We start from the raw sequence: 27,593 nt of genomic DNA, 5'->3' as shown, positions 1-27,593 counted from the left end.
CCAAGCAACCTTGTCATGCTAAAATAGTGCAAGTGAATAGTCTTTCCATCCTCTAAAAAGAGTTGAAGAGATTTAGGAGCACTCAATAGTTTTTAAAGAAAATATGATACTTTATCTATTGAATGCTGCAGTTGTGGTGTCGTGCTGTAACTTAAAATGGGACTTCTGGGTGCTGCGTAGCTGCAGGATACAGGTAAGGGTTCTTTTTCTCCCCATGGTATCATATTGCCAGTGGTTTTCATACTGCAGACCCAAGTGGTACCGAGTAGTGTGCTTGCTGTCATCCCTAACGCCCAATTCCAGCCATCCTGATGGAGCCACATTTGAAGTAGGCAATGTTTTTCTGTCCAAGCCTCCTAAGAGCCTATTGAGAGGGAAGGGGAATGCTGCCTTTTTTTTTTTTTTTTCCAAGCACAGCTGAATGCTATGCCCCAGTTACACGTTTTTTTAAAAGGAGTACTTCAGAGGATGTACAAAAGCATCTTTAGCACTTTCAGTACAAGGACAACGAAAGGACCTAGATTATGTTGGCATCGCAGCAGGGGCTTAAATGAGTGTCACTGATTCATTGTTAGGAGATGACCCAATTTGGACTGTATTTATGGAGAGTGGGAGGGGAGAATGGACGTGTTTCAGATGACTTTTGAGCCTTACATGTGCTTACAGGCTTTGTGTAGGGATTGCATGGGCTCCTGCTGGGTAAAGAGAGCCCTTTGGAGGGTGTTCCGCATGTACTGGCGTGGTGATGCATCCTGCTCTTCCTGGCTAGACATGTGCTGCCAAAATGGGTTGATTCATGCAGCGTCTCTCTGCATGCCGTTGTATTGGCTGCGTAAAAAAATGAGTTGTCAGGCAGAGCCTGCCCAGCTGACTTTTATTTATTTTAGTGCATTTTCTTGTAAGGCTTTTAAAGTCTCCAGTTACTATATAATTTGTAGACTGGTCCCAGCCAAGTGGATACTTAGCTGAAGGCTGTGACCCTCCAAAGGACTGGCGAAGGTAACAGGTCGTTAAGTTTGTACACAGTGGGATGCTTCTCTTTCTCTTCTTCCCTTTCCCCTCCTGTAAAGTGTCAGGGACCATCTGTTTGAAGCACCACCTGTGTCACAGTCCCCTGTTCCCTTCTTTCCTCCTGGGTGGGATGGCAATGAAGAACTTCCTTTTTGTCTTAGAGGGCTTTGAAAGTTGGGTATTAGGGTCTACTCCCACTGTCTGCATCTCCTTCTGGAAGTCTCTTATCTGTCTTTTTTAAATGGTTTTGGTCCTGCACCTGCAGAACTTGTGGAGGATGTAATTTCTCAGCTACATTAAGCTCAACCCAGATGATGCAAACTGCTTTGAGAAGTGTTCAGAGCAGAAGCTGCTATGGGCTTAAACCCATCTGCAAATTTGGGAGGGGAAGGAAGAAGGTAAGCAGGGAAGATTCATGAGGAGTCAGAGCTTGCACCATCAGCTGCAAAGCTTAGATGCATCCATTATCAAAAGTATCAAAAAATGATGTTAAATGCAGTGTACTGCACAGCTGGAGGCAAGAGGAGGTGCATGGTCTTGTGGATTCCTGGGGTCTGCTAGCACACCAAGGTCAGAGTGGCACCAAGTTGCCTGCAGCAACTGCAAAGTTGAGCATATTGGGGCAAACTGGAGTTTCCTCCTTTCCCTGGCTTTCCAGGGGGTATGAATGGCAGTTTTGATAACTAACAGCTTCATGCGGAGAGGTCTCTCTGTTGTGGGAGATGTGAACCCAAGTTCAGGCTTGGATGTGTCTCTTTTCTGTCATAGGAGCTTTAGGCTGTTTATTGTTTGGTTTGTTTTTCTTCCTGATTGTTTTTTTTTAAATTAAATTTGATAATGCTGTTCCAAGTAAAGGATAATGAAAATTAAATGACTTGCCCTACCTCTTTCACAGCCACTGCTGTGTGTATTTAGTAGTTTAATAAGAAATAAGTAGTTTAATGAGAAAAGAGGCAAGGCAGCTCTCCTATGACCAGGCTGGCTCTGCAGGACTTAGGAGTAAGATGGGATAGTAATTGGGTGTGATGTTGTGGTCTTTAGGACAAGACTGCAGGAAATTCATTGTATTCCTTTATTCCTTTGAACAGGATGGAGCCTTTCATGTGATTTTTTTTTTTTTTTTTTTTTTTAAAGTTTAATTCTGTAATCTTGATTCATTAGCTAACAGCAGGAACACTCCCTAAACTTGGAAATGTATTTTAGGACTCTGTGTTAGTCTGTCTGGGGAGCTCCAGCTGCCCCCCTGGTGTGGAGCATCTTGTCTAGCAGAAGCTAGGAGGGAGTTTTGTTGCAGTGGTCTGCTGCTGTTTGCTCACCTCCAAGGTATGTTGTGGGCTGTGTAGTTCTTGCTGACACAGACCTCCTCCAAACTTCCCTTCTGCTGTGTCTCTTATATGTGAGAAGTTGCTCCAGAGCAGCTTTCCACTGCGTCTTCCCACTCGGTGAAATCTGCTTGTAGGGGTGGTCTGTCATTCATCTGTCCTGGCTCATAAGCTGACTCCTTCCAGAGCTCACTGAGATTTCAGAAGGAATAAAAAAACCCGCCTTTAACACCAGTGGCTTTGCATCAGGAGGATTGATTACTATTTCCTTCATCCTGATAGCTTTTTCCCCTGGGCTTTTTAAGTGTGTGTGTGTGTATTACAATTTTACGTCCTCTTGAATTTAACAGCTTTAAAAGGACTGGTTGGAGTTATGATTGGGGATGCAGAAACTTCATGCCCATCTGTTCTAGAGCAGGTAATGCTTCAGGCACAAAGGAGAACAGAGAGCTGTCCTGTAAAGCAATCCACTGCACATTTGCAACCAAAGTCCTGTTTCAAGCCCTGCAGGGTAATGTTTAAGATACTCTTTTAATTTCATGTGTGGCCTTCAGTTTTAAAACAACACAGCTGAGTCTGTTTCATTACCATGCCACTTTTGAGTCGCATGTGCTGTGGTCCACAAGCCTGCAGAGTGGCTTTTCTGCCTCTGCCCTTCTCCCTGATGCTTTTAACCTGGTTTCAGTTTCATCTGCCTGCTTTTCCCTAATAACCTCTTGCCCTATTTCAGCCACTTTTTTATGGTGTAGAAAGGCTAGAGAGTTAATTTTCTACTTGCTGGAGAGATGCAGTCTGAAATTGACGACTCACCCTGAGGGAAGGCAGATGGGACTCTGGCAGCCCTGCCAACTTTTCATATGCCGGCAGCCCATCAAGAGCAGAAACAGTATATCTGGAGGCCCTTCACTGGAGTTGATGAAGAGGTTGTTAGTGTATTGCCGTAGGAGAACACAGGGAATGACTCCTTAGAAAGCTGGGCTGCAGTAGTTAAGCTGCCCACAGAATAGCTCGTACCCACGTCCCACTCTTCCATCTGGTTTGGAGATTCTCAGTGGAGCAGTGGAGTCACCAAACAACCTGCAGTGTGGATGGGAGAGCCTGTGGACGAGCTGTGATGCTGCTGCGCAGAGTGGGTAACACCCTCGAACATCCATGAGCGAGAGAGTCTACGGAGCCTGGCATGGGTTTGATCATCACCTGCCTGAGTTCTTTACTGTTGCATCCTGCAGTGCCAGGGGAGCATAAGCTCTTTTCTTTGAGGCTCCTGCAAGACAAAAGGCAAAGTGCTCCAAACCACAACAGCTTCCACTCTAAAAATACCATAAAAGGCTGTGTCCTTAGAAGCTGGGCATGGGAGCAGTTCCCACCCACATTGCTGCTGCATGAGTCACTAGGCTATTGCAACTGCTCTCCATGTGGATGCCCGGCTGAAGATGCAGAGAGGAGGAGCAGCAGGAGGAAGGGGAACCACTCTGTAGCGCTGTGGAAGTGATGAACAGTTACGAAGAAGAGAATGACATGCAGGCACGCATGATCTCGACCAAACTGCTAGCTGGTTTTGCTTTCGTTAGGGTTTTCTTAGTTTAGTTTGGGTTTTTTTATGTTAGTGTTATTTTTTTGAGAGCTTTCAGCAAATGCTGCTTGCTGATCATTTGAGCTTAAGGTGTTTGCAGCCAAGAGTCTTCTGATTGTTCAGAAACCCCAGTTTCCTTTTAGGAAGCACAGTAATTACCACACGAATTATATGAAGCTGGAAAACCCCTCTGACTTAGAAGTACGTTTTATTTACTCTCTTCAAGGAAAATTTTTCTCTCCCTCTCCTCCTTCCTTGCCTTCATCCTTCCTTTCCCTACCCTAGTGCAGAAATAGTCTGTGCTTCCTTGTGACAGATGGTATAAAAACACATCTCCCTTATGTTATGAGCTGCTCTTACCTCTGCTTTTTATCCAACATGTAGGTACTAGGGAGTAAATTTGGGTTTGTTTTGGTTCCTTAGCTGAGGCACCACCCACCTGCCCTGGCCCCAGTGATTGTTTTCCCTTTTCCTTCCCTTTTGCTTGATGTCGTGGCTCTCTGGGCTTACCCTATTAAGTACGACAGTGGGAAATTCTATAAAAAGCTTCCTTTATTTAGACGCCAACCCAGTAGTGACATCACGTGGGCACGTCTTCCAAGTTCCTCTGGGCTGAGCGGATGGAGAAAAGTGGTGGCCATGACGCTGAGCCTTCCGTCTTTCCCAGTGCATCTCTGTGGTTCTGCTCTGTGGCTGTACTCCCCCAGCAGACTGGTGCATCTCCTTTAGCAAACTTTTAAAAGTATAACATGGCTGTGGTTGTCTTCCTGCTCACGGCTTTCAGGTTAGTCATTCAAAATGCTTTTTGGTGGGTGTTCACCCTGACTTCTCAGGAAAGCAGGAGGCTTGCACACTTTATCTGTGATGCTAATAAATTTTGCATAGGGCCAGTCTCAGGTAACTTTGGCAAAGGAGCAGGTGGACTAAAAGTATGAATGCCTGCATGGACAGGCGGAGAGCCGGGGGAATGGGTCCATCTAAGATGTGCTGCTTGTTTTATGGTGGAGGGAAGGAGGCAGCTGAGTGGGACAGCAGGGCAAGATTTGGCCACCGAAGTAATGGACTGACAAGGTTATTTTTTTGTGTGTGGTTTCTTAAAAAAGTATTGGTTTGAGCATTTATGAATGGGGGAAAGCGGTGTATTTGCTAAAGGTTAGTAAGTAAAGAGTGTGACCTAGACCTTCTGGGGAAGTTAGTTCTGGATTTCATTTACGTCTTTGGAGGATAAAGCATGCTGTGTTTTTCTAACATTCCCCTGTACAAGCTCAGTTTGTTTAAATGTAAACACACAGGCTTTCCCTTACCCTCCTAAAGTTATTCCCAAGTATTTTTCTGTGTGATCAATAAACCAGAGCTTATTTAAGCAATTAAATGGTACAAAACTCCCTGCTGGGGGGATTTAATTGACTCCCTTTATTCATTGTACTACTGAAGGAAGCCATCAGGTTGCTGTACCTCATGGCTATTTTGCTATCCCCTAAACGTTGATTACACCTTTAGAGCTGGGAGGATTTCAGGCAGCAGACTGAGTAGACAATTCATTTTGTCCATAATGCAGATTTTTCCAGCCCTCCCCAGGATCTGGGTCAGATAAGAGGCTGATTCCAGCCAGGCGCCAATGCTTGCTCTGCTCGGCTGCTCTGCTTGTTGACGTTATCTCCTTCCCACATTCTCCACCTCGATACTCTGAAGTATTAAAAAATAAAAATAAAGCCATATTGCACAAACACTCTGCAATTCAGTAGGGGTGGCCAAGATACTTTGTACTCTTTAGAAGGTTATTTTGCCAAGTTAGGTGGTGCTATAAGAAAATACAGATTTGCAGGTGCCAGTTTCAGACAGTGTCTTGCCATCAGATGGCACAGAAAAGTGGGAACTTTGAGGCAGCAAACAAGATCTTTTCCCAGGGTCTCTTGTGTTCCCTGGCAAGAAAATCCAGTGTGCAAAATACGACCTTAATTAAAAAACAAGCATGTTTTTACCATTGGGAAGCGACATGTGATAATGTTTTCACTGGAGAAGGGGTGTGGGGATTGTGTATTTTTAGCTGCAGCTATTCTCAAGTTGTTGTTCTTTTATGACCTTTTCTTAATAATACATTTTTCTAACACTTTCTTTAAAATTTTTGTAGTTCCAGAAGGTTTTTCAGCCAAAGATACGTTGCTGGGGGGAGGAGAAGAGAGAGGAGCAGCCCACAGGCAGGAGAACTATCAAAATCTGTTTACTGTGGATTTCGATACCTAAGAAGGTGCAATGTTAGAGTTGGGTGCGTCATGCGAGAGACATTTCCCAGGTCAGAGAGGTGGCTGTGCTTCAGCTTTTCCCCCAGCTGCAGCAACTGTAAGATTGCCTCTGCCTGCTTCTTAAAACCAGTTGAGAGTGTTAAAAAAAAAAAAAAAAAAGAATTTGGGCAACAGATTGAAAAGGTTGGAAGAGGAAAGCTTGGACAGAGGAATGATCTGCTGATGCAGATGCCATAGTACAGGAATCCCATGGGAGGGCAGGCATAAGGAGTGGCAGCTTTAGGTCTTTGTGTAGTGGTTTGGGCTATGTGGCTGACATACACAGTGGCTGACTGTCTGGTGACACTTGGAACTTAACTTGCAAATGTCATCTCTGAAATGATGAGAGAGCCAACAAATTCCCATGTAAAACCTGAAGGTCATCTTCATCAATCCACAGGCTGCTGCACTTCTCACCTGATGTCTACAGACTGAAAAGCCAGCACAGATCCTGGGAGTCAGAGGAGCTGGTATTTCATGAACATCAGTGTGGCCATGAAAAAGCTTCACCAAGAGCAGCGGTATAAAGAGCAGGAGAGAAGTGTTTTCAGGTTGGGTTGCAGATGCTATCTGTGTCTTGGTAGCTACCAGCAAAGGTGGTTGAGCTTTCCAAAGTGAACTGCACAGTTAAGTGCTTCTCCATGCTTGTGCTTTCATGGCATTGGGTGAGGAAAGCTGTGCTTAAATAGAAAGCACACACCATGTGAATGCAGGCAGGAGGAAGGACAGGCAAGAGGTGTTGGTGTCGCATCTGCAGCTTGCCACTGTGTAATGGTGGGCATTCGGGAAGTTGAACCTGCCAATAGGGCTGGAAAAGTGTCTGGCTTAGGCTGAGCCTAGGGAAGGGTTAAGGAAGGTGATCAGGAGTTTCCGCTAATTGTCAGTAAATGATATGAAGGACATGTTCTCTGAGCCAAGACTGTTTTGGGTTGGGGTAGTTGAGTATTTAATATCCTGAATAATACTTGGATTTTTGGTGCCCTTCTTGGTTTTAGGACCCGGTACTTGTTATTCTGGTTGTTTAAAAAAGAAGTACAAATAAAAAGTGACTGAGTGTGTGCATGCATTCACTGCTTTTTTGGGAACTGTAAGCTTGGCACCATGTTTTCATGTGGCACCTGTGTTTTATTCTGCATCATTTATTGGCAGGAGCACTGCGGGCTTAGTGCCTGGTGCGAGTGTTTTCTTTGTCACTGAATAAAAGAGCAATATCAGCAAGAGTAGAAGCTGCATCTGGATGGTTTTGACGTGAAACATGGTGATAAGGCATCTGGCAGGAAGGAAGTGCCCTGCATGGTAGGAAGAAAGAAACAGCAGATACTCAAAGTATGATACAGCAGATACTCAGAGTGGGCAGAGCATCTTCTGGAGATGATCTGCAGCTATAAAACAGGGACAGCCACTTGAAGCCAAGTCAGTGGTGCAGAGTTGTCCCCACCTCTTCAAGCTATGCAGCTGAAGCATTGTCTTCTGCATCCACAGGACCTGTAAGGTGGTGGAGGAGGTGCTGGAGTGTGTAGTCCCAGCAGCGATGGGAAGGACAGGACTGAGCTGCACCTGGGTCCAGGCTGGATTTGCCAGGTGGGCTATGAAGGGCCTCTGTTCCAAATCACGCCCTGCTGCTTCTTGTTTGGAGTGGGCTTGTTATTCTACTGAAACCCCTTCTGAAACAAAGAGGGAGAAACAGTCTGGGAAAGCAAATACTTTCTGGTATCGGTAAGCAACAGTACAAGCTTTTGTTTTCTGTCAATGGAAGGAAGTGGGATAAACATGTAATAGCTTTAGTGCAGCACAGTCTTAACTGCTGCAAAAGAGATTTAGTACACGCCCTCCTGTTGTGTGTCCTAGGAAAGGATAGGGTGGGGAAAGATCTGTAAGGAGAGGGTAGGCTGCTTGGAACAGGTGGGAAAGGTGCTGCAGACATACATCTGTCTGAAGGAGGTGTTAAACGAAGGTCTGCAAAATGTGAGCTGAGATGGGAATCCAGTCCTGGGCTTACATGGGAAATGGGGAACAGGAAGATGAATACTCCTTGGCTTGTATTCAGCCAGGACAAGACTGAAGCAACTGTGTTTTAAATTGAAGGGTGGGCTCACAGAGGCTCTTCTCTCCTCAGCTAATGGTGATGATAAAGAACGAACAGCTCTGATCTCTGCTCTCTGGAAAAATCATTCCTGCTGAAGGACTTGATGTTCTGTAAAAAATAAAATGCAAAAAACTCCCATGCAGTTGCTATTCTATTTTGAAGCCTTATCTTAAGGCCTGCAGGCATGTTCTAACTCAAGCATGGACCTTACTCTTTGTGGTGGCCCTATTCTTTAGGGGGGGAAAACAAGTGATTTCTTTATGCCTTTTCTGTCAAAACACCCTCCACTGCCCTCAAATGCTTATTTATTGGCAACTTCCCTTTTCCAAGCCTTGCACAGTGCCAAGAAGAGCTGCACTTCAGTAGGATGCATTCAGCTCTCCCAGGTTTTGATCTTGGAACAGGAAGATTCCCATTCCCCAAGCTGCTGCAAATGTCTTTTCTAGCAATTAACTGATATTTGGCATCTTTAAGTGAACCATTTGAAATGAATGTGTTTTAAGTGAACTGTCTGATTGTTGCTTTGTTGGGTGAATGTTAAAGCATTTTTAAGATGATAGAATCACAGAATGGTTTGGGTTGGAAGGGACCTTAAAGATCATCCAGTTCCAACCCCCTTCAATGGGCAGGGACACCTTCCACTAGACCAGGTTGCTCCAAGCCCCATCCAGCCCGGCCTTGAAGATAAATGCATCTTTCAAATTACATTATTATTGTTATTATTATTATTATTATTATTATTAATAATTATTATTTATTATTAATTTTAACTCACCATGTCTTCAGCTAAGTCAGACTGCATCTTGAAACAGAGCTGATGGTTGAGTTGTGCTGGTTTGTTCCCTGGGGAGAACAGTGCCTGCTGCTACTTTTATGGGCAGCCTTGCATGGGTCCCCATTGTATAAAGTGCTTATCTTTATATCACTGCCCTAGGCTCTCATCTACTTAAACTTCTCTCTCTGATTTTTAGCTCATCTGAGAAGGGGTTTTGTAATTTTAGTTACATGTGCTAGAGGCAGGCACTGTTACCTTTCTCTTTTTCACTGGGAAAACCTTTCTCAAACGTTTTCATTACTAGACTTGAGCCTGCTGTGGTCCCCTTTGACTTACTTTTATCCTGCTTCCATTGTTATCCATTATGCATGTTAGAAATGCTGTGGGCATGCAAAACAATGATTGTAGGCAATAGATCCACTCAGGTTTTGAGCATTGTTTTTTTTAAGCTCCTTGTGTTGCTTTCTCAAGCATACTCAATTGAAGGTGCTGCCTGAACACCTCCAAAAAGCTAGAAGTGGAAAGATGACGTCTGGTTTGGTGTCTTTCTGTATGATCTGGCTCACTCAACTGTACTGGGTGTACCTCATTGGTACTGGGCTGCATGGTGGCACCTGTGGGTTCAGATCCACACCAGACCAGCTCAGGGCTATCCATGCACCACATGGAGCTGGACTCCAAATGTGGGGCTGGCTCAGGCCATTCCTTGTGCCACCCTTCCACCTTTGAGTCTCATGGGATAAAGTGAGGGGATGAACCAGATGATGTGCTTTCTTCTCCTGAAACCAAGCTGAATTCATACCTGCTCCTGATGTTGTGATCATTGCAGGAGGTTTCCCAGCCAGAGGTGGGGAAGATACTGGGTTAGCAAACCTGAATTTCAGGTTCAGCTGGTTGGCCTAGGGGTGCTGGGGGTGTATGTTTTAACACGGTGGTACATGCCATGAAGCGTGACAGTGCTCTGGCCATCTCCCTGATGGAGGGGTGCATGCTGTGGGCTTGGCCTCACTGTCATGGGTTGGGGAAAAGCACTGCCATTGTGGTACAGCCTCTGAGACAGCAGCATGGGGACATGAGCAGTTGGGGCTGAGCCATCTAGAGGCTGCTGTTCAGCTATTTAGGAAGTACCCCAAGTGCTGGGGGTGCACTTGCAAAGAAAAAAGTGTTGTTGGGGTCTTCGAGGTGAACATGGGGCTGATGGAGGTGGGGCGAAGACTCGTTTTATCTTGCAAGCAGATGTGAAAAGGTGTCAGCTGTTTACACCCACTGCACCAGGTACTAGCATGGCTTTGCTCTCGAACTGGGGACTCCCCACTGCAGTGATGAGATATGCCGCATGCTTGCACGAGTTTCTGGTTGGTGGTGTGGGCTTGGACCATGATTTCAGCTGCTGTTGATGGCCAGGAGCTTATCCTGCTTGCTGCACGTCACTGGCCAGTGTGGCACTTCGCCAGTAAGCAGGAGATTGGCGTCCTCTTTCACACTTGGCTCTGACTGCATCTAGCACCAGCCCACCCAGCTGTGTTTCCACCACTCCCCCAGAGCATAATTTCATTGCACTTACATCTGAAGTACAGAAACTGTCATTGCAGTAATATGGTACTTACAGTACCATTTCATTTCCCTGGCTGGAAAGTTGCTTGTTTGTCTTTCAACCCCAGCAGTCTCAATGGATCCATTTATACTGTCAGGTTTAATTTTACGTTGACCACAGTAAAGTGGTACAGCCAAATACATTGTGGATTGTAAGATGTATTTTGGAGCCCTGACTAAATGACACAGATACTGATTTCAACACTATTAAAAGCAAACAAACAAACAGTTATTTTTATATAGGCTTCTAAGCTGACAGGCTGCTTTTAACTGGGTGTCCTACACGAGCATTGCTGTTTTGTAAGCTGAAGCATCACATGTGCCTTAAGTCTTCACCTCCAGTTGAGTTTTATAAATGTTTTCAATGAAGGGAAGAGGGGAGGACTTCCTGCGTGACCAGTTTCCTCAAAGGGAGCATAAGCATCAAATTTTCTTGTTTATATAAAATGTTGCTTTTGCACACAGAGAAAAAAAAAAGCAAAAATTCTTGCAGCTGTTCAGTTGGGGTAATTTTAGGAATTATTAACAAGCAAAAGGGAAGGGAAAGGTTATGTTGTAATTAAAAAAAGATTGCTTTCAAACTCCCTAAAAATCTGTGTATCCTAATGCTTGCATGTGGTTCAAGGCTGTAAAAGAGCTTTGGGAGACATTTTCTCAGTACTTTCCAATGTCAGATCAAATATTATTGTTTTCCTGAAATTTTCTATCACTAGACATGCTTGCAAGGAGCTTTGGTAGAAGAAAAGAAGTGAACAACAGCTCACCCATTAGCGTCCTGAGATGCTGTTTGAAAGTAGTGCAAGTCCAAGGTACTGCCAGCAAAATGGTCAGGGAGTGTTCTCTGCAGAGGCTGCCAAATACAAATAATTTACTCCATGGGGCTGTGTATTTGGAGGCAATGTAAGCTGATTAAACTCATTAAAGTGGCTGAAGGAATGAGGGTGTACTCAGAGAACCTCATTTAAAACATATTTTCCTAGAGGATGGGCATTAGTGTGGCTCAGGGTCAGGCTAATGGCTCAAGCTGCCTCCCCTCCCAGACATGGGGTGGAGCAAGGGGCTCTGGCAAGCAGTGCAGGACCCACACGGTCAGCATAGGTCTCTCTTTAACATGTTTGTAACTTATAAATCGTTTACCTCAGTGATTATTTTGGGCGAGCTTTCCACAGACAAGCTGCGTCTCATTATTAGTAGGTTTTTTTAACTTCCTACCCATCTGTTTCATCAGCTGTCCCAGTGACTTTATATCATGGTACGTTTGTTACTTCCGTATTTGTGTTTTAAAAAAGATGCCGCCCCTCTCTACAAAGGAGAGCACAGGCTGCTGGCAGCACTGTAGCTAATTTTTGCATCCTTGTTCCTTTGGTTGTGGTTAGTGACCTTCACTTGCTCCACAGTGCCCAGGGTAACATCTTAGGTATCAGCCAGGATACGTGTTCTCACCCTGCTGCTTCAGGCACGTGTTCCATGTGGGTGGCCTCTAGCTGGCAGTGGCTGCCGAGCTAAAGAGCAGTAAAGTTTTAAATAGCAAAAGGAGATGTGGTAAGAGCTTTTAGCTTACCCAAAATTGTCATGTATAGCTGGAGGCAAGAGTGACCAGGGTATGGTAAAAGAGAAGAGTAGCGTGTCCTGTGGTGTTGTACATGGATTGAAAAGAATAAAATACAGTGCTTTCAGAGGAATGCATGTCCAAGTGGAGAATGACCATTGTTGTAGCTTCCTTTAGTTTACGGTTAAAGATATGTAAACTGCTCTTCCAGTCTTAAGCAAACAGAAGAAGCCGGTTCCTAAGCTCTGTGTTTATGTAGTTCCTTTCTAGGTCAGTGCATCGCCCAAAAAAAGAGGATGGTCATTGGCATCCTCCCCCTCCTCCTCAGCATTTCTGGCCTTTTTATAGACACTGGAAGCGAGGAAGGAGGGAATGCAATGAGAAAATTAGTCTTCAATTCCCAAAGCAGCATGTGGATTTTTGCATTCTTTAGTTTGTTTCCCTTTTTTAATGAGACATCATTCAAATAATGAAGCTTTTAAAAACGTAAGTTCATAAAATCATAAGCATCTTAGGATTTATTTGTGCTGGTTTTTGTTTGTTTGGGTTTTTTTGCTGTTATTGTCTGGAGAAGATGAGTTCCTGTCAAAAAGAGCTTAAAAAAATGTTTGGATGCTCTTTTATTCCCTGTGAGGTCTAAAAATAGAAGCTGATGAGGAATTGCTTGTAGACTCACTATTCTGCTTGGAGGGTTTAGCTTATGTCTTCTGACATTGGAACAGCTGAGAGTTTGCAGAAGCACCAAGGCTGGGCTTATCAAGCGTAAGCAAGGAGGAGACCAAATCTCTTTATCAGCCATTGTGCTTCTCTCTTCCCATCTCCATCCTTGGGCAGAAGACCTTAACCTGAGTGCTAAGGTAGAGCACAAAAAATGTGGGTCAATGTGAGAGCAAGATGTCGTGCTGAAAGCACAGGAAGGTTGAGGTTTTGTTTACTGGCAGTGCTGCTGTGTGAGCTCGTTGTGGGGAGTGTGCATAGCAAGTAACTGCAGCCTTCCATTTAGTGATTTCTGTAGCTAGAAGACTTGGCCAATGTATATAGATTTCATTGTATTGCCATAGTCTAGTGGCAAAGAATTAATCATTGTGGCCACAGCTTGCCATCATACTTTAAAATGCTGGTGGCTTGGTGCAAATTGGGAACCATGTGTAATCTTCATTATGATGTGTGTAAGCCTTATAAGTTACTCAGTGATAATGTATATATAATGTAATCTATATTATAGGCTACTTGACGGAAGTAGCCTATAATGACACTCTGAAAGGGTGTGAAGTCTTCTGCACTTTGGGGGTCTCTGAGTTGTTGTATCTAGGTGCTGAAGGAGTGACAGCAGGGAAATTCAGCACATGACAGCCCACAAATATGGAGAAAAGTCCATTTGCAGGTGCTTGTGAGGGGGGTTGGAGGAGAGGTGGTGTTTATTAAGGTGGCTGCTTATGGTGAGAGGGCGCTGTGCTTCCTCTCCCAAGCATCAACACACACTTCTGCCTCCCAGCACTTGCTGGCTTCAGACAGAAGTGTTGCGCTTTGGGGTGATGTCTTGATTTCACACTTGTGAAACCAGCACATTGCTTAACGTGAGAATTAAAAATTTGTTTTAAAAGAACTAATAGCTGTATGTTGGGCTCTGGTGTCCTTTGAACTGCGTTAGCCATTTGGATGTATCAGGTAGGTACTGCAAGTGCAGAAAGGTGGCTCAGGTGGCACTGCTGGTGCCAGCTCTTCTGCCATGCGAGTTAGTGACCTTGTGTTACTGGTCTTAACCTGATCAAAGTCCTGGAGGAATGGCCTGGACCCTCCGTGGGATCCCTTCTTGGCAGCAACATACTCTTAGATTGGCTGAAGTCAGGTGTAATACTGTGCCTTTGGCTTGGGCAGGGGACATATTCTGCCTGGTGAGTTGTCAGTAGCATGTGTTTGCTGGTACAAAAGTGTGATAGAGTCAGAGATCTGTATGGGAAGTCCTCCATCACCTGGCACTCAACCAGGCCAGAAAATGGGCTAAAACACAGCTCCCCTGCTGCAAACCAGATGCTGAGTTGTGTCTTAGCTGAGCATCATAGAATCATAGAATTGGTTATAGTTAGGGTTGGAAAGTTAGGGTTGCAAAGGACCTTAAGATCATCTAGTACCAACCTCCTTGCCATGGGCAGGGACAGCTTGCACTAAACCATGTCATCCAAGGCTCTGTCCAGCCTGGCCTTGAACACTGCCAGGGGTGGAGCATTCACAACTTCCCTGGGCAACCCATTCCAGTGCCTCACCACCCTAACAGTAAAGAACTTCCTCCTTTATCTAACCTGAACTTCCCCTCTTTAAGTTTTAACCCATTACCCCTTGTCCTATCACTACAGTTCCTAATGAAGAGCCCCTTCCCAGCCTGCAGCTGGAAGCACACGGGCTGGTTTTCAATACCTAGCATGTATGGTCAGATAGTTAAAAAACTCCTGCTCAGCCCCAAACAAAATCCCTATAATGAGTCTTCTGTGTTAGCACAAGTCCTGGCTGGGCTGATGCTGTGAGCTGGGTGGGGAGAAAACTCATCCTGAGAACACCACCAAATCAACAAAATCTGAGCATGACCTACACCAAGGCTTTGCTGCAGCACAGATGAGTGTAGGTTTTTTTCTGCTATTGGGTGCCCTCCAGTTACAGCCTATTCCTTCCCCAGCAGGCTGAGATACTGCCTTGCTGCACACTCCAATGCAACCTGTCTTTCCTCTGAATGTAAACGACGGTGCCTCTGCTGTACCAGAACGGGAAAACTTAACTCCCTTATTTCCTTTGCAGTGAGCCCAGGGGAAGAGAGAGCCCGCTTGTGGATTGTCTCCCTCCTTGCCTTTTCTCCCAGACACTCGCAGCAAGCTCTCATGTGCCGGAGGAGGGAAGGGGAGAGCGTCACTGAATCTGGACAGCACGGGTGAGGACAAAGCGCATTTGATCAGTAGTCTGCCGTGGCTGGGGGTCCTTGCCACCCCACGGCGGAGACAACCAGCTGCTGCCAGGTAGATGCCCACAGGGGAGAGGACAAGTCCAGCTGAGCTGATGCATCTCGGCACCTGATACCAGGTTCAGGTAAGGGCATGTTGCTTGAAGCTACGTTTTATTTCCATGTTTTCTTCTCTGAACTCACAAACTGGCTGCAGAGTAGGTGAGATCACCCAAAGAGCCGTTGTGTGCTGCGGGTCATTGTGCTGATAAATCTGCAGGGTCCTATCTGTGACGGTGCTGTGACTTTGTTAGTGTCCTCAAAGTGAGGTTCTTACTTGGGTGTTCCCAGTGGCTCTGCTAAGGGAAGTGATCATGCTTTTGTCCAACACAGCATCCAGTGCAGTTTCAGATACGGTTTACTGGGACAGGAGCTCATTTGAATTTTCCTTAGCACATATGTGATTCATTTAAAGTGATCTATGGGCAGTCATTTTCAAAGACCCTGAGACAGTTAAATCATAAACCTCCTTGCAGTTCAACTGGTAACTGCTCCTTACGCCCTTAAACAAAAAAAACCCCAAACAAACCAGCCTGCTTGTGTGCTCCTGAGTTTTTGTTGTAGTCAAGGAAATAAACATGCAAACAGGATCTCCTGTATCTCGGTTCATCCTGCTTGATAGTAATTTCATTCCTGAAGTCATAATTGACTGTGAATGCAAGTCTGGCTTCCTTTTTGGTTACAGGGTTGTGAGTGAGTGCCAGATTTGGGCTAAGACTGGTGAAGTGCAGTCAGTGGTGTGTAGTACTGAAGCTGGTGCCTGGCCAGGTTATTTGTAGTCTGGGTTTGTTAATGAGAGAGGAGCTGTGGATGGGGATCAGAAGAAGTTCTCAGTGTAAGGTTCGTGAGTGTCTTGTCCATTTTGGGATTGAAATTTGGGTTTCTTGTAAGCAATACCGTGGCAGCTGTGACAATGGAGGTGGGCACACTGGCCAGTAGCAGCTTGATTTCCGTGCGGGGAGCCATGTCTTGTGAAGCAGAAGCTCTGCTTGCTTCTGGCAGCACATGGCTGTCACTTCCTTCTGTGGCTCGTCACCTCCTGGGCACGCGGGCATGCGTGCCAGCACCTTCCTGCAGCAGCCTGCCGCTCCTCCTTGGTATCTTAGGAGGCTTTGAGGTTTCCTTGGGCCATGGCAATGCAATTGAAGCAGACCCAAAGCCGTACTCATTTTGGCTGTGCTTGGTAGGTATATGCGGTGGTGTAACCCCACGGCTTTGCTTTTGAGAGGCCTTTAAGCATGAGAGAGAAGAGCCTCTGATGACAGCTCCTCAGATTGCAGCTGCTGACTGTGCCCTCCAAATTATACCAGGCAGCCAGGATAGGGAGGTGGCACATAGCTAATAGCCTGCATGGTTTGAAGCATGTCAAGGTGTCGTTTGATGCACTTACCCCCCCTTGCCCCCCATAGGGTTTATTCAACTTTCTGCAGCTTGCTTTATCCGCTTCACAAGCAGCCTGTTGCACTGCTTTGCATGGTCAGGTTTATTCTAGGGTGTGTGAGTGCATGAGTGAGAGCAGTGCTTTGCTGAGAAGTGGTGCAGACTGCAGGTGCGCCTCATGCAGGGGTCTCACCTCTTAGCAGATGTTATATAAGCTTTTTCACTTGCATAGATGCTTAAGCATTTACTTTAAGCCTTTCCCACTAGAAGAGAAATCGCAGGTTTATATCTTAGATGACTGAAAACATAAAACAATGTGTTAAAATGTGCTTTTAAAATAGAACAAGAAACAGGAACAGCAACTTGTTGACTTTCGGCAGCAGTAGATGTGACTGTAGTAAGTTCGTACCTTTACTACTTTATTCCACCACAGTAGTTTCAGTCTGATACACGCCAGCATGGTGTTGACGTATGGCTGTCAAAAGTTGCCTCCATTTCTCCTTTTTCAATGACCTTCTGCTTGCAATAGCTTGCAGAACAAAAATTATATGTTTTTGTGGGTTTGGGTGCAGATGGGCAGGGGAAACATTACAAGCTGTGAGAGGTTACTGAAGCAAAAATGCAAATTTTACACGTTTTGCCCTGGAGATCTATCATGCTGGGGGGGGGGGGTGCAGGCAGTTGAAATGACTCTACTTGGCGGAGGTAACAGGTAAAATTTCGTAACTCAATTGTATTTGGCTGTGTGCCTGCATCATGCTTACCTTTAATTTGCTTTGACTGGTGAGTGCAGCGGGAAGGGGGAAGTTACCAAAACATATAGTCTGTAACCTCAAGTGGCTTGAATAGATACTTTTCTACAATATAAAATGTTTAAAAATTGGGTTCTAGAATATCCCCAAACCTAGCTCACAGTTGAGAGCGTGATGCTACGCTGTACTTCCTGAAAAGAAGAGATTTTGCTGATATTTTAGTTTTCAAAAGCCCTTCTGCCAGGTGATGCTGGGTCTACAGTTCACCTTGCAGCAAAATAGTGAAGTCAAGCAAATTAAGTATGATGCTAGTGCAGCCTAATAGTATAAAACTTACCTAAAACCAGTATAAAACTTACCTAAAACCAGTGTAAAAGCATGTAAAAGTTTTGTACTTTATTTGTAAGGGGGCAGAAAGGGCTTGGAGAGACTAAAAGTTCTGCAACTCAGATGGATTGCTTGGTAACATCACCACAGCTACTCCCTTCAAAGGCTGGGAAAATGCTTTCTGGCCAAGGTCCCAACAGTAAAAGCAATTTGTGAGGAGGGCTCAGAGGAGTCACATCTGGAATAATGGTTGCAGTGAATTTCTGAGAGGTCATCTCAAGACATGCTGATGTGCAACCACCTGCAACCCTCTGCAGGACTGGGCCCATCAGCTGAGCCTTTGATATCTCAGTTCCAGTCCACATCCAATTGCTTTTCTGACAGATCAGATTCTGCATGCTGGTCTCACATCCTGGTGGAGTTTAGTGAAAGTTTGTCCTTGTTTCATATAAATTGAGCAGTGGGGAAAGGGAGGACCTTGGCAAGTGATCTCTGTGGATAAAGGCGGCAGTGTCTGTGTCTTCTGCAGGTCCTGGCACAGAGGGAGCAAACCAAGCCGGGTGATTGCTAATGGGTTTATAAGCAGGAGGCATCATGTCAAGATTGGGGGTGACAGGGGATGTGTGTGTCCGTGTCCCTGGGTTGTGGCATGAGTAGCACTGTCACTGGGCCGTGTGAAATGCTCAGTTCCTCTTCTGGGCAGTGAGCAGGGTTGCAACACACAATTTGAGTGACTGGTGGCCAGAGGTTCCCGTGCTCCTGGCCAGGCTGGTCCTCATGGGTTCCACCCCATGAGAGGCAGTGGGAGCTCAGCAGATATTACTAGAAAAACAGGGGACTTTTGGGGGAGGGTAATAACAGTAAATCTGATTTACAGGTAACAATTTTGGCACCAAGTCTTGGATTTTTGATGCAGACACGTTCTTTCTACTGCCAATACTTGAGATCCCAGCTGGTGGATTAATTTCAGGGACGTTGTTCTCATTCAAAACTTGGATATTTTATTTCAGGCTTGCTGATGGCTAGATAGAGTTCCATGCTGGTAGGCAGTAACATGCATTTTCATTAACCATCTTCAAGCTTACTGTCGTTGGGATTGATTTTTACTTCCTTAAATTGGAAGCTGCAAGTTTTGGTGTGAGATGACAGATGGTGGGGTTTTTTAACTCGTCCTTTTTCAAAGGAACTAGTTGTTAACTTTGTTTCCCAGTTGAATTTAAGTGTGCATGTCTTGGGGCTATCTTTTGCTTATATCCTAGTGAATTTATTTAATACTATTCTCACATTGTTCACATTTACTTACTGTTCCTTTTCGTAGCTGCTTCACCTTGTGTGTTTGTCATGCAAAAAACCCCAACCCTGTTTGCTGAGAAAATACACAATTCATAGAAAAAATTGGGTGGCAAGCTGGAGAAAATAATTTGAGTGGCATATTAAAAAGAAAAGTCTTCAGTCTTATATAAATATATGGAGAAGTATGGCAGTTACAGGCTGTGCCTATTTATGGGTAGCCTATTTATATCCAGGCAGAATGATGTGTATCATCAGGCTCTCCAGAAAATAAATGTCTCAGTAGTTTTCATATAAACAGTGTGTCATTTTCCTCAAGCAAATGCTATAACTTTATGGTGTCAAGCTACTCTGGAGTTATAGTATGCACTCTTATTATATTAAATAATAAATATACCCATATTCAGTATATGAATTCAATTCATACATTCAGTTGTGTATATATACAATATTCAAACTATCCACATTATTTATTTTATTAAATAATAAAAATACCCGTATTCAATGTCTTTATTCAACACAGACTGTTACAGAGCTAAGCTCTATTCTGTTGCTTCTCCAGAGTATTTTGAAAATCACCTAGTCAAACACAGTGTCATCTTTGTACTCCAAAAAGCAGCAGGGTGGTGGGCAGAAGCCAAGGCGGGTGCAGCCACCTGCCATCTCCATCCTGCCATCAACACTGCCATCAACTTAGTCTGTTTTCCAGTTTTCCTAAACTTGGGCTTTTGTGCTGTTATAGCAGAAGCAGAAAACAAATGTGCACGTTCCAGGCACGAGATGCCAATCTGTCTGCTTTGCATCACTCTGGCATTTCTGGCTGCAGAGGGGCTTTTGCAGAAGCAGATGCCAAAATATATGTGGTCTTGCTGCTGTCTTCTGCTCTGTAAACCCATCCATGTTACCGAACCGCTCTTCCTTTGGTTATTCTATCACAGAGTGTGGTCAGAGACTTTCAGAATAACTTTCTTTTTGTAAACGTCTTGGAAAAAATGACCATTTAATTTGACACACAGTTTATTTTTTCCCTCAAGCTTGCAGAATACTTGTATTTTTAGCTGCATGTAAAGGACCTAATTTGAATTCTTTGGGCCCTTAACTAACAACCAAGAAACAAATGTCAGAAGTGGGGGAGTGAATTTGTCTTTGAGTTAAACTTCACATAAGAGAGATGTGAGAAGAAGAAGATGCAGCTAGATTAGGTGACACCATGAGACAGTTACTCAGACACAGTTACCCAGACCCTGCTACTTTGAAAAATGAAGCTGTGATTAACATGTATTGAGCAAAATTCACGGGAACATTTGAAGTAAGAGATATAGCTTGGAAAAATAAGGGAACAAAATACACTTTAATATTTCCATCCTTGCTTTGTTATGGTTGTGGAGTTAATAATGGGGAAAGACACACCCATTGTTGCTGTGAATTTGAAGAGTTTGCTTTTTTCTGGTGTCTGTTAGTGAGTGTAGAGCAGTGAATTGCCTGTGCTGCTGGCTGATAATGTGTCACAGAAGAGCTGCCCTGGTTATTGCACATGGTTTAATATTTCTGTCACACCAGGAGCAATGGCCGCTTTCAAAACGAAGAGTTTGGGAAAGATGGATCTCCTGGCAGTCTCCATCTGTGCCTGAAAGACATGGTGGCAGCGAGCAGGTTACATTAAGAAGTTGGTAAGATGAGACAAATAATCACGTATGTCTGAAGGCACAGAGAAGCGGGCTGAGCCTTGGAGAGCACTAATGCTTTTGCTCATCACAGCTCTCCCAGTTCTTTCTTACTACTCTTGGGCTTTTACCCTCAAGGAAAAAATTGCATTCTTCAGGTCATTCCAAGTACAGTGCCTTTGGCTGCTCTGGCTCATCTGGTGCCGAGTGCTGCCATCCAGATGCAGCTTCACTCAGAAGCTGGGATAGCATATCCTACAAGAACCCTTCAGGTTCCTCCTGAAGGGAGGTCAGGGTAGTGCTTGGTGTCCATTAGACAACTGCAGTGGCAGCTTGAAGTAAACTTGTTCTTGAGCAGCCTGAAAATATCTTCCCCACTGTCACATTACAAATGATCCAGTGATTTACCCAGAACATAGGAAAGCTAAACAAATCAAGTAATACAGATGACAGGCTTGTTCTAGGGCTTGAAAGGAGCTCCCTGGAACATCTGTGATCCCCTTACCAGAACAGACTTGAAAGCCTTGTACAAGAAACTACACAATTTTGAAAATAAAAAAGAACAGATGACTTCCATGTTGCATCTGAAGCTGGAAAGTAAATCCTGCATTGCTGTGCTGTGGTTCTATCCCAAAGCACTGGTGACCACCTCTTTGGCGGGAAGAGGATCATTGCTATCCACAGGTAAAAAACACTGTGCAATAGCTGCTCAAGAACAAGTTTACTGCATTGCTTCTGAAGCACAAACGTTTGGGTAATGTGGCTTGTAGTAGCCTGGCTTTAGATGATGCCATAGTCATTGTGTGGTCTGAGCTGGGATGGTTACAAATCATCATTTCAGAGGAGGAGGACTATGGTAAAGCTTCCCTCTGCCCTCTTCCTGGGGACTTCCCTGTTCCCTGGGGGTTTTGTCTGTCCATGTTTTCTCCTCTGTGTTAAATCAGCCTTTTTCTTTGGAAAACAGCATGAAACTACCTATGGCTTTACAGGGAGCGTGCTTCTTTGGGTTTCTACAAGACAACACTCGAGTCACGTTTGATGTGGGAAGTTATCTTGCTCGTACCTATGTGTATGGGAAAAAGCAGAGCAATCGGCACAGACCTCAGGGAGCTAGATTGAGTCTTGTTTAGATCAAGACTGGCCCATCTCAGAGTAGATGGGGACTCTGTGGTCATCTTGCTGCTGTGTTGTTTTTCTTTTAGGGGGTGTATAGAAGGTGATCATCTAGAGAGGCAAACCTACTTGTTCTGTGTACACTTCAGTAGGCAAAACCTTCTCCTTTTAGTTTCTCTTTTGATGTTAAATCTGCCTTTGGATGTCCCTCCTGAGCATCTCAGGGCTTCACATCCATAGCTGAGGGCAAGAGCATGGTAGTTTGCTGTCATCCACACAAACACTGTGCTGTGCGGCGCCCAGCTGGTGAATGACCTGTGCAGTGCAAGGGCTCTGTGGCTGGTTTGCATGTCTTGATTTAAAAGCAGGATGTCTTTCGTACAGGCATGTGTGTGCCTAAGAACAAAGGCACAGTGTCTTGTCTTTCAGCAGACAGGACTCCCCCTTGCTCAAATTCAGTTGTGTGCAGAGAGCAGGGAGCTGGCAGTCCTGCTGTGTGCAGGCAAGCTGCATGCATGCTTTGTACAAGCAGGGGCTTTTCAACCTCAGCTTTAGGATACGTCTGGAAGCTGAAGTTGTTAGCAAAGGTTTTTTCTATTAGCAGTTTCCTAAATTTCCCATGCTGTATACACATTTACTTAACCCACGCCCCTTTTTTTTGTGTCTTACAGCTTCTGACATGAAGAAAGATATAGAGTCTTTAATAGCCCAGGAAAAAGCAGAGATTGTTGCTAAGTATGAGAAGGTACCAACCTTATGTTTCTCCCCATCAAGCTGGCTAAGGATGAAGCTGTTTTACTGATTAGGATTGCTTTAAATAAGAACTTTTGCATCCCTGCAGGCATCACCCCAGTAACCCTCATGCCATCAGACTTTGTGCCAGCTCTCCCTACCTGATTCTGCTTGCACATCACTTCTCACCACATCCCCACAGTTTCTCACAGATCCCCTGTATGCTCAGCACAGGTACCAAGAAGTCCTGGACTTCCAGTTCATCAGTGCTCCCTAGCACCAGGAAGGCTTATGCCTGACAGCACTATTTTCTCTGATATACAGCCCTTCCTGGCCTATAGCAGAGGCACAGTGGAATGCTGGATAGGCTGAACTTGCACATTTTTCTCTTGCCTGCACTGTATGTATCTCTTTAGAGCAGGTTTTGGTCTCCTAGCTCTATGCCTTTTAGCGTGCCAGGGGGTGGGATGCAGGCACTGGGGCATTCCTGATGATGGAACTGGCTCACAGGTGTCCTTTCTGCTTTCAGGGCAGGCAGGAGGGAGCTCAGATTGACCTCTGGGAAGATGCTGATTTTACACTGTATAAAGTTACAGATCGGTTTGGATTCTTGCAGTAAGTCCTCCTGCCCCCTCCTATCCTCTCTGCCTCACATGTCTGTGCATCCATCTGCGCCAAGCATGGCAGACCTGTAAGCTGCTCTGTGGCTTGTCTTGATCAGTCCCAAATGCAGGAGGAAAGACTAGATGTGCCTCCTCCCTCAACCACACATATTCAAATACTGTGATGCTTTGAATCTGCTGCAAGGCAAGAGCCAGAAATGGTTTTGCATTTGCAAACCGTTTTGCAATGGTTCACAAGCCTGGTGCAGGCTGGTGCTCCTGTACTTCCATGAAGGCCCATGGTCTGTTGCAGAGGGATACGCTCTTGCGTTTGCACCTGATGATTCAGGGAGGTGTAGGAAGAGATGAGAAAATATACATGGCCATTCTCAGTTCCCTTAGAAAATCTCCATCTTAAGCAGGGCACACATGATTTAGGTGCCCTCTGCCTGGGGAGAATGTTTAAAAGAACTGTTTTTATTCCAAATCTGAACAAAAGTTGTTATAGTAGGTCTTTTTTAGTGCAGGAGGGGGGTTCAAAGCAATTGCTCTCCAAAGATCCTTCCTCCATGACCCTTTCTGTAGGCTGATGGGGTTTTGTCTGGTCCTTCTTTTGGCCTTTTCTCATCGGGGACAGCTGCAGGAAAGGCAGGAAGCCCCAGAGCTGTATCTCTTCAGGTGCCCAAGGTGGTCCCCGAGCTGCAGCACCTCGAGTGCTTGTCCACACCCTTTCTTGCCCACAGAGTAACTGGTCACCTCTTTCTTTTCCAGCGAGCAGGAGCTGCCAACCCGCACCACCTTGGAAGAGAAGGTGAGAGCTGCCGGCTCTGTCATCATGGGTACCGATCAGATCCTTGTCACACCAGCTGGGGAGGGGATGGATTTTGAGGAAGCAAATGTGCACATGAGAACAAAGCAGGCAAACAGTGTCCACTGGTCACTGCTGCTCACACAGAGGTGGGAAGTACATGTTGCCCAACTGTTGGAGCTTTTGTTTTGCTGAGTCAGGCATCTCCCCTTATCCATGTTACACTGAAATCGCACCTCTTAAAGCAGTTTTGGGGTTTTCCCTCTGCTTTGGCATAATGCTCAGCAGCTGTAGCTTGAAAAGGGAAAAGCAGTGGAGGTTGTAGGTAACATCATCTCCATCCTCATCTCCCGTGAGCTGAGAGTGTGTCCTCTGTTAGGATCCTGCTAACTGGGATCAAGTAGCATCTCATTTCTGCCAGTCTGATACAATAATACAATTCGAGACTAGCTGAACCTGCAAAGATATTTGTTGTCAAGGAATATTCCTCTTAGAAATGCTTTCTCTACATTAAGCCTGAGTGTCTCATCATTTTTACCAGTGCTGCTTTAATTACCATGGGTTGAAATTACCAGTTCCTGCAAGCACCTATGGATTATTTCTATCCCCAATGTGTAGTCTTTGTGTAGAAGTTTAAAGATAAAGAGAATGTGATTTTAGGAGGTATCTTCTGGGGCTTTTTTTCTTAAATTTCTCCTGTCTTCTTCCCCCTTGCACCAGCAAAAACAGCAGGAAATCGAACGTGTGGACAAGTGGCTAAAGATGCTGAAGAAATGGAGCAAATACAGAAACAGTGACAAGGTAAGGAGGAAAAGAAAGAGCATGTGTCTTGGTGGGTGGGGAGTGCATCCTTCTGATGAGTCAGGCTTTGAAAAGTTGATACAGAAATCAGAGATGACAGGTAGAATTAGGCAGTATTTTCCAGTTAGTCTGTAATATTTTAATTCTTTCCTTGAAGTTGCTGGGGGAAAAGACAAGGAAAAAGTCCTGTTCTGACAAGCATAGTTTTAAAAATGGTGTCCTAAATGTTGCTAACACGTTTGCACTTCTGCTTCCCTGTGCACAGCAGAGATGTTTGTGGGCCTAGCTGGGTCACTTCCCTGTGGGAGCAGGGGGCATTGCATGCTGCAGGTTGTTTCTGTCTCCATCACCTGGGAGTGGCATGGGAGATGTGACCTATGCAGTTCAGCTGATGTTCCTCATATGTTGTTTTTCTAGGACATCACCTAGATCTTGTATTTTGCTTCTAGCTGTGCCTAAGAAGCTGCTTAGGTGTTAGATTGTGTGCACCCATCTGTGGAAATCAAGGACAGAGACACCAACCTTGTGTCTTGGCTTTGGTGCTCAAAAGAGACTGCACCAAACACTATTGCAAAACTATGTTGGTTTTAATAAATAATATTTGTGATATGTTCCAATTACAAACCTGTTGAAACAGAAAAGCCTTGAACCTAACAACAGGACCCTTGTTGGGTAGGGGGAGGAGCATTATGCCTGACCTGCTCTGCTTATGGCAGAGAGAAGGTCTTGAAGCCCAGAGTCACCTTGTTGCCATGGCCTTTGCAGCCTTCTTGTTTGGCAGGAGGAGCAGGGTGTTTGGCACTATTGCTTCCAGGACCTGATGAGAGTCCTCTGGAAAGGCTTGAGCTCATTTGAAAAGTTGTGCAGCAGATATCTGCAGGGGGCACATTGAGCAGAGCATCCCCCTCAGCTGGCCATCAGAGTGGTGTCAGGTTCAGCCAGCCAAAGACCAGCTGCAGTCTTGTCCTTTTTTAAAACAAAACAAAAACAACCCCTTATCTTCATTTTACAGCAGCGATGGGGTAGAGATGGGCTTAGGATTTTATAATCCTTCTGTTCATTTCAGGGTGGTTCTAATTATTTTTGTTCATCAGTGCTCCTCCACAGGCAAAAAGGGCTCTCCCATGGCTTTGGTTTTCCTAATTAGAAGTTAGCACTAGCTGGTTAATGGCCTTGTGGGTAAAACACCAAATTGCAGCAGAGTGCAGGGAACTCCTTGAAGCCTTGGAGGATGTTTGGGATAGTTAATGAGTGTTTTTAACACACCTGGGCTTCCGTGGGTCAGTTGGCGAGGGGTGTATGGAGTGGCAGTGATTCCCATCTGTCTTTTGGATTTACCCTGATAACTAGTGGGTGTTAAGCACACTGCAGCCAATGTTGCTCAGGTCTGCTGAATGGCAAGGGGCTAGCAAGTGGGTTTTGAAGGTCTTTAAGTCAGAAAATCACAGACCTCTTGTAATGGAATAAATGATGCTATTTATAACAGCCCGTAGATGGTTGATGGCTCTTGAGCACAGATGTGGCATTGTCCCTATGCTAGGGGACTGGAAATGGCTGTCTCCCCCTCCCAGCAAACAGAGAAGCAGAAGCTGGCCCCAAGCAGGGAAGAAGCAGTCTGGTGACCCCAGGGAGTATAAAGGAGTTTCAGTCCCATCCAGCCTAACACTCTGCTGCCTTGCACCAGTGCAAGTGCAGGCAGGAAGGTCTGTGCATTGGAGCAGCCATGTTAAGTGCAAAAACCCTGACAGGCACAAAAAGAGTACTTTAAACAATAATAAAATCAGGTTGTATCTTTCATATCCTTCACCTGGATGTGCAGGTGACCTCTTGTGTCAGGAGCATGGAAGCTGCTCAGGGATTCCTGCTGCCATGCAGCTCAGACATGGCATTTCAAGGACCTTATGCTGAGAGCACAGTCATGCCCTTCAGATGGTTATGAGGTTTTTTTTCTAGCTAAACTAAATGTGACAAACCCTTGATCTGTTTTTTTCTAAAGCACAGTGGGTTGGTTTTGTTCCTTCTCTGAGCACTCATGCTGTCATGTTTGCATTGCACGTTTCCTTCAGGTTTGTTTTTGCCACTTTCTGAAGTGAAGGAAGCCTGAGTGTCACAAGACAGCAGCTTGTGTTATTTTAATAAAGACTGGGATGTCATCCTTGAAAAAAAAAAAACCAAACCTCTTACTGAAGGCAGGAGCCTTCCCTTTGTTAATTTTGATAGACTGCACTGTATTAAAAGGGGAAAGAGTCTCGTTGCAGGAGCCCCAGACAGTTTCATAGAGAAGCTGCCTTGACTTTGACTCTGCTGAAGGGATGTAGAAACCCATCTTATTTTATAGGCAGGGACTTTGTAGACTTCTGAGGCAACCTTTTGAGTTACAGTTAATGTGCTGGAGCTGGCAGACAGCTTGACCATATCAAGTGCTTGATTAAGAGAGACTCTTGGCTTATCAAACAGGCTGTCGTGTTTTGCATTGTCTTAATACCTAATCGGGCTTAGGTTGTTGTTTCAGCTTCTGTGTTATGAAATGTCAGCAGGGAGGGAGGTTGTGTACCCATTGTGTACACTGGTCCCAGAGCAACAACCCATCAGCAGGCCAGGAAGCAGCTTTTTCATACCCCTGGGGTAAGCCATTGTGTCCTGGGTTCAGCAGTAGCAGTCATTTTTTCTCCTTCTTAGTAGCTGTTGCAGCACTGTGTTTTTGACTTTTGGCCTGGGAACAGAGCTGATAACACGGATGTTTGGTCTGACCGAGGGCTTTGTGAGTCTCATGCTCTGCCAGGGAGGAGGGGAAGCCAGGAGGAAGCAGGGACAGGACACCTGACCCAAACTAACCAAAGAGGTATTCCATACCACAGCACGTCATGCCCAGGGATGTAACTGAGAGCCCCCAGAAGGGCTGGATCACTGCGGGGTGGGGGCGAGATATCGGTCAACGGATCAT

The 27,593-nt window shown here is 45.1% G+C and overlaps 1 protein-coding gene across 13 annotated transcripts in view; it reads left to right on the top strand.

Annotated features, from left to right (window-relative positions):
• Nucleotides 1–27,593, top strand: part of LOC308221530 (uncharacterized protein) — a 78,035-nt gene that overhangs the window by 28,623 nt on the left and 21,819 nt on the right. For 5 of the 13 annotated variants that reach the window (XM_080618565.1, XM_080618572.1, XM_080618571.1 and 2 more), the window contains 5 exons: nt 14,982–15,266; nt 22,378–22,451; nt 22,968–23,053; nt 23,812–23,851; nt 24,569–24,649. In XM_080618565.1, coding sequence (XP_080474691.1) covers nt 22,386–22,451; nt 22,968–23,053; nt 23,812–23,851; nt 24,569–24,649 — 273 coding nt within the window. In that variant the 5' untranslated portion in view covers nt 14,982–15,266; nt 22,378–22,385. Of the gene's footprint in view, nt 1–7,670; nt 7,770–14,981; nt 15,267–20,489; nt 20,600–22,377; nt 22,452–22,967; nt 23,054–23,811; nt 23,852–24,568; nt 24,650–27,593 lie in introns of all 13 variants that reach the window. The other 8 variants (XM_080618576.1, XM_080618577.1, XM_080618566.1 and 5 more) reach the window with 6 other exon arrangements.

The sequence above is a fragment of the Psittacula echo genome (assembly GCF_963264785.1).
Source record: "Psittacula echo genome assembly, chromosome: 5".
In the NCBI taxonomy this organism is placed as follows: Eukaryota; Metazoa; Chordata; class Aves; order Psittaciformes; family Psittacidae; genus Psittacula; species Psittacula echo.
Note: the sequence above shows the minus strand (reverse complement) of the source record. Positions and strands in the feature narration are given on the sequence as shown.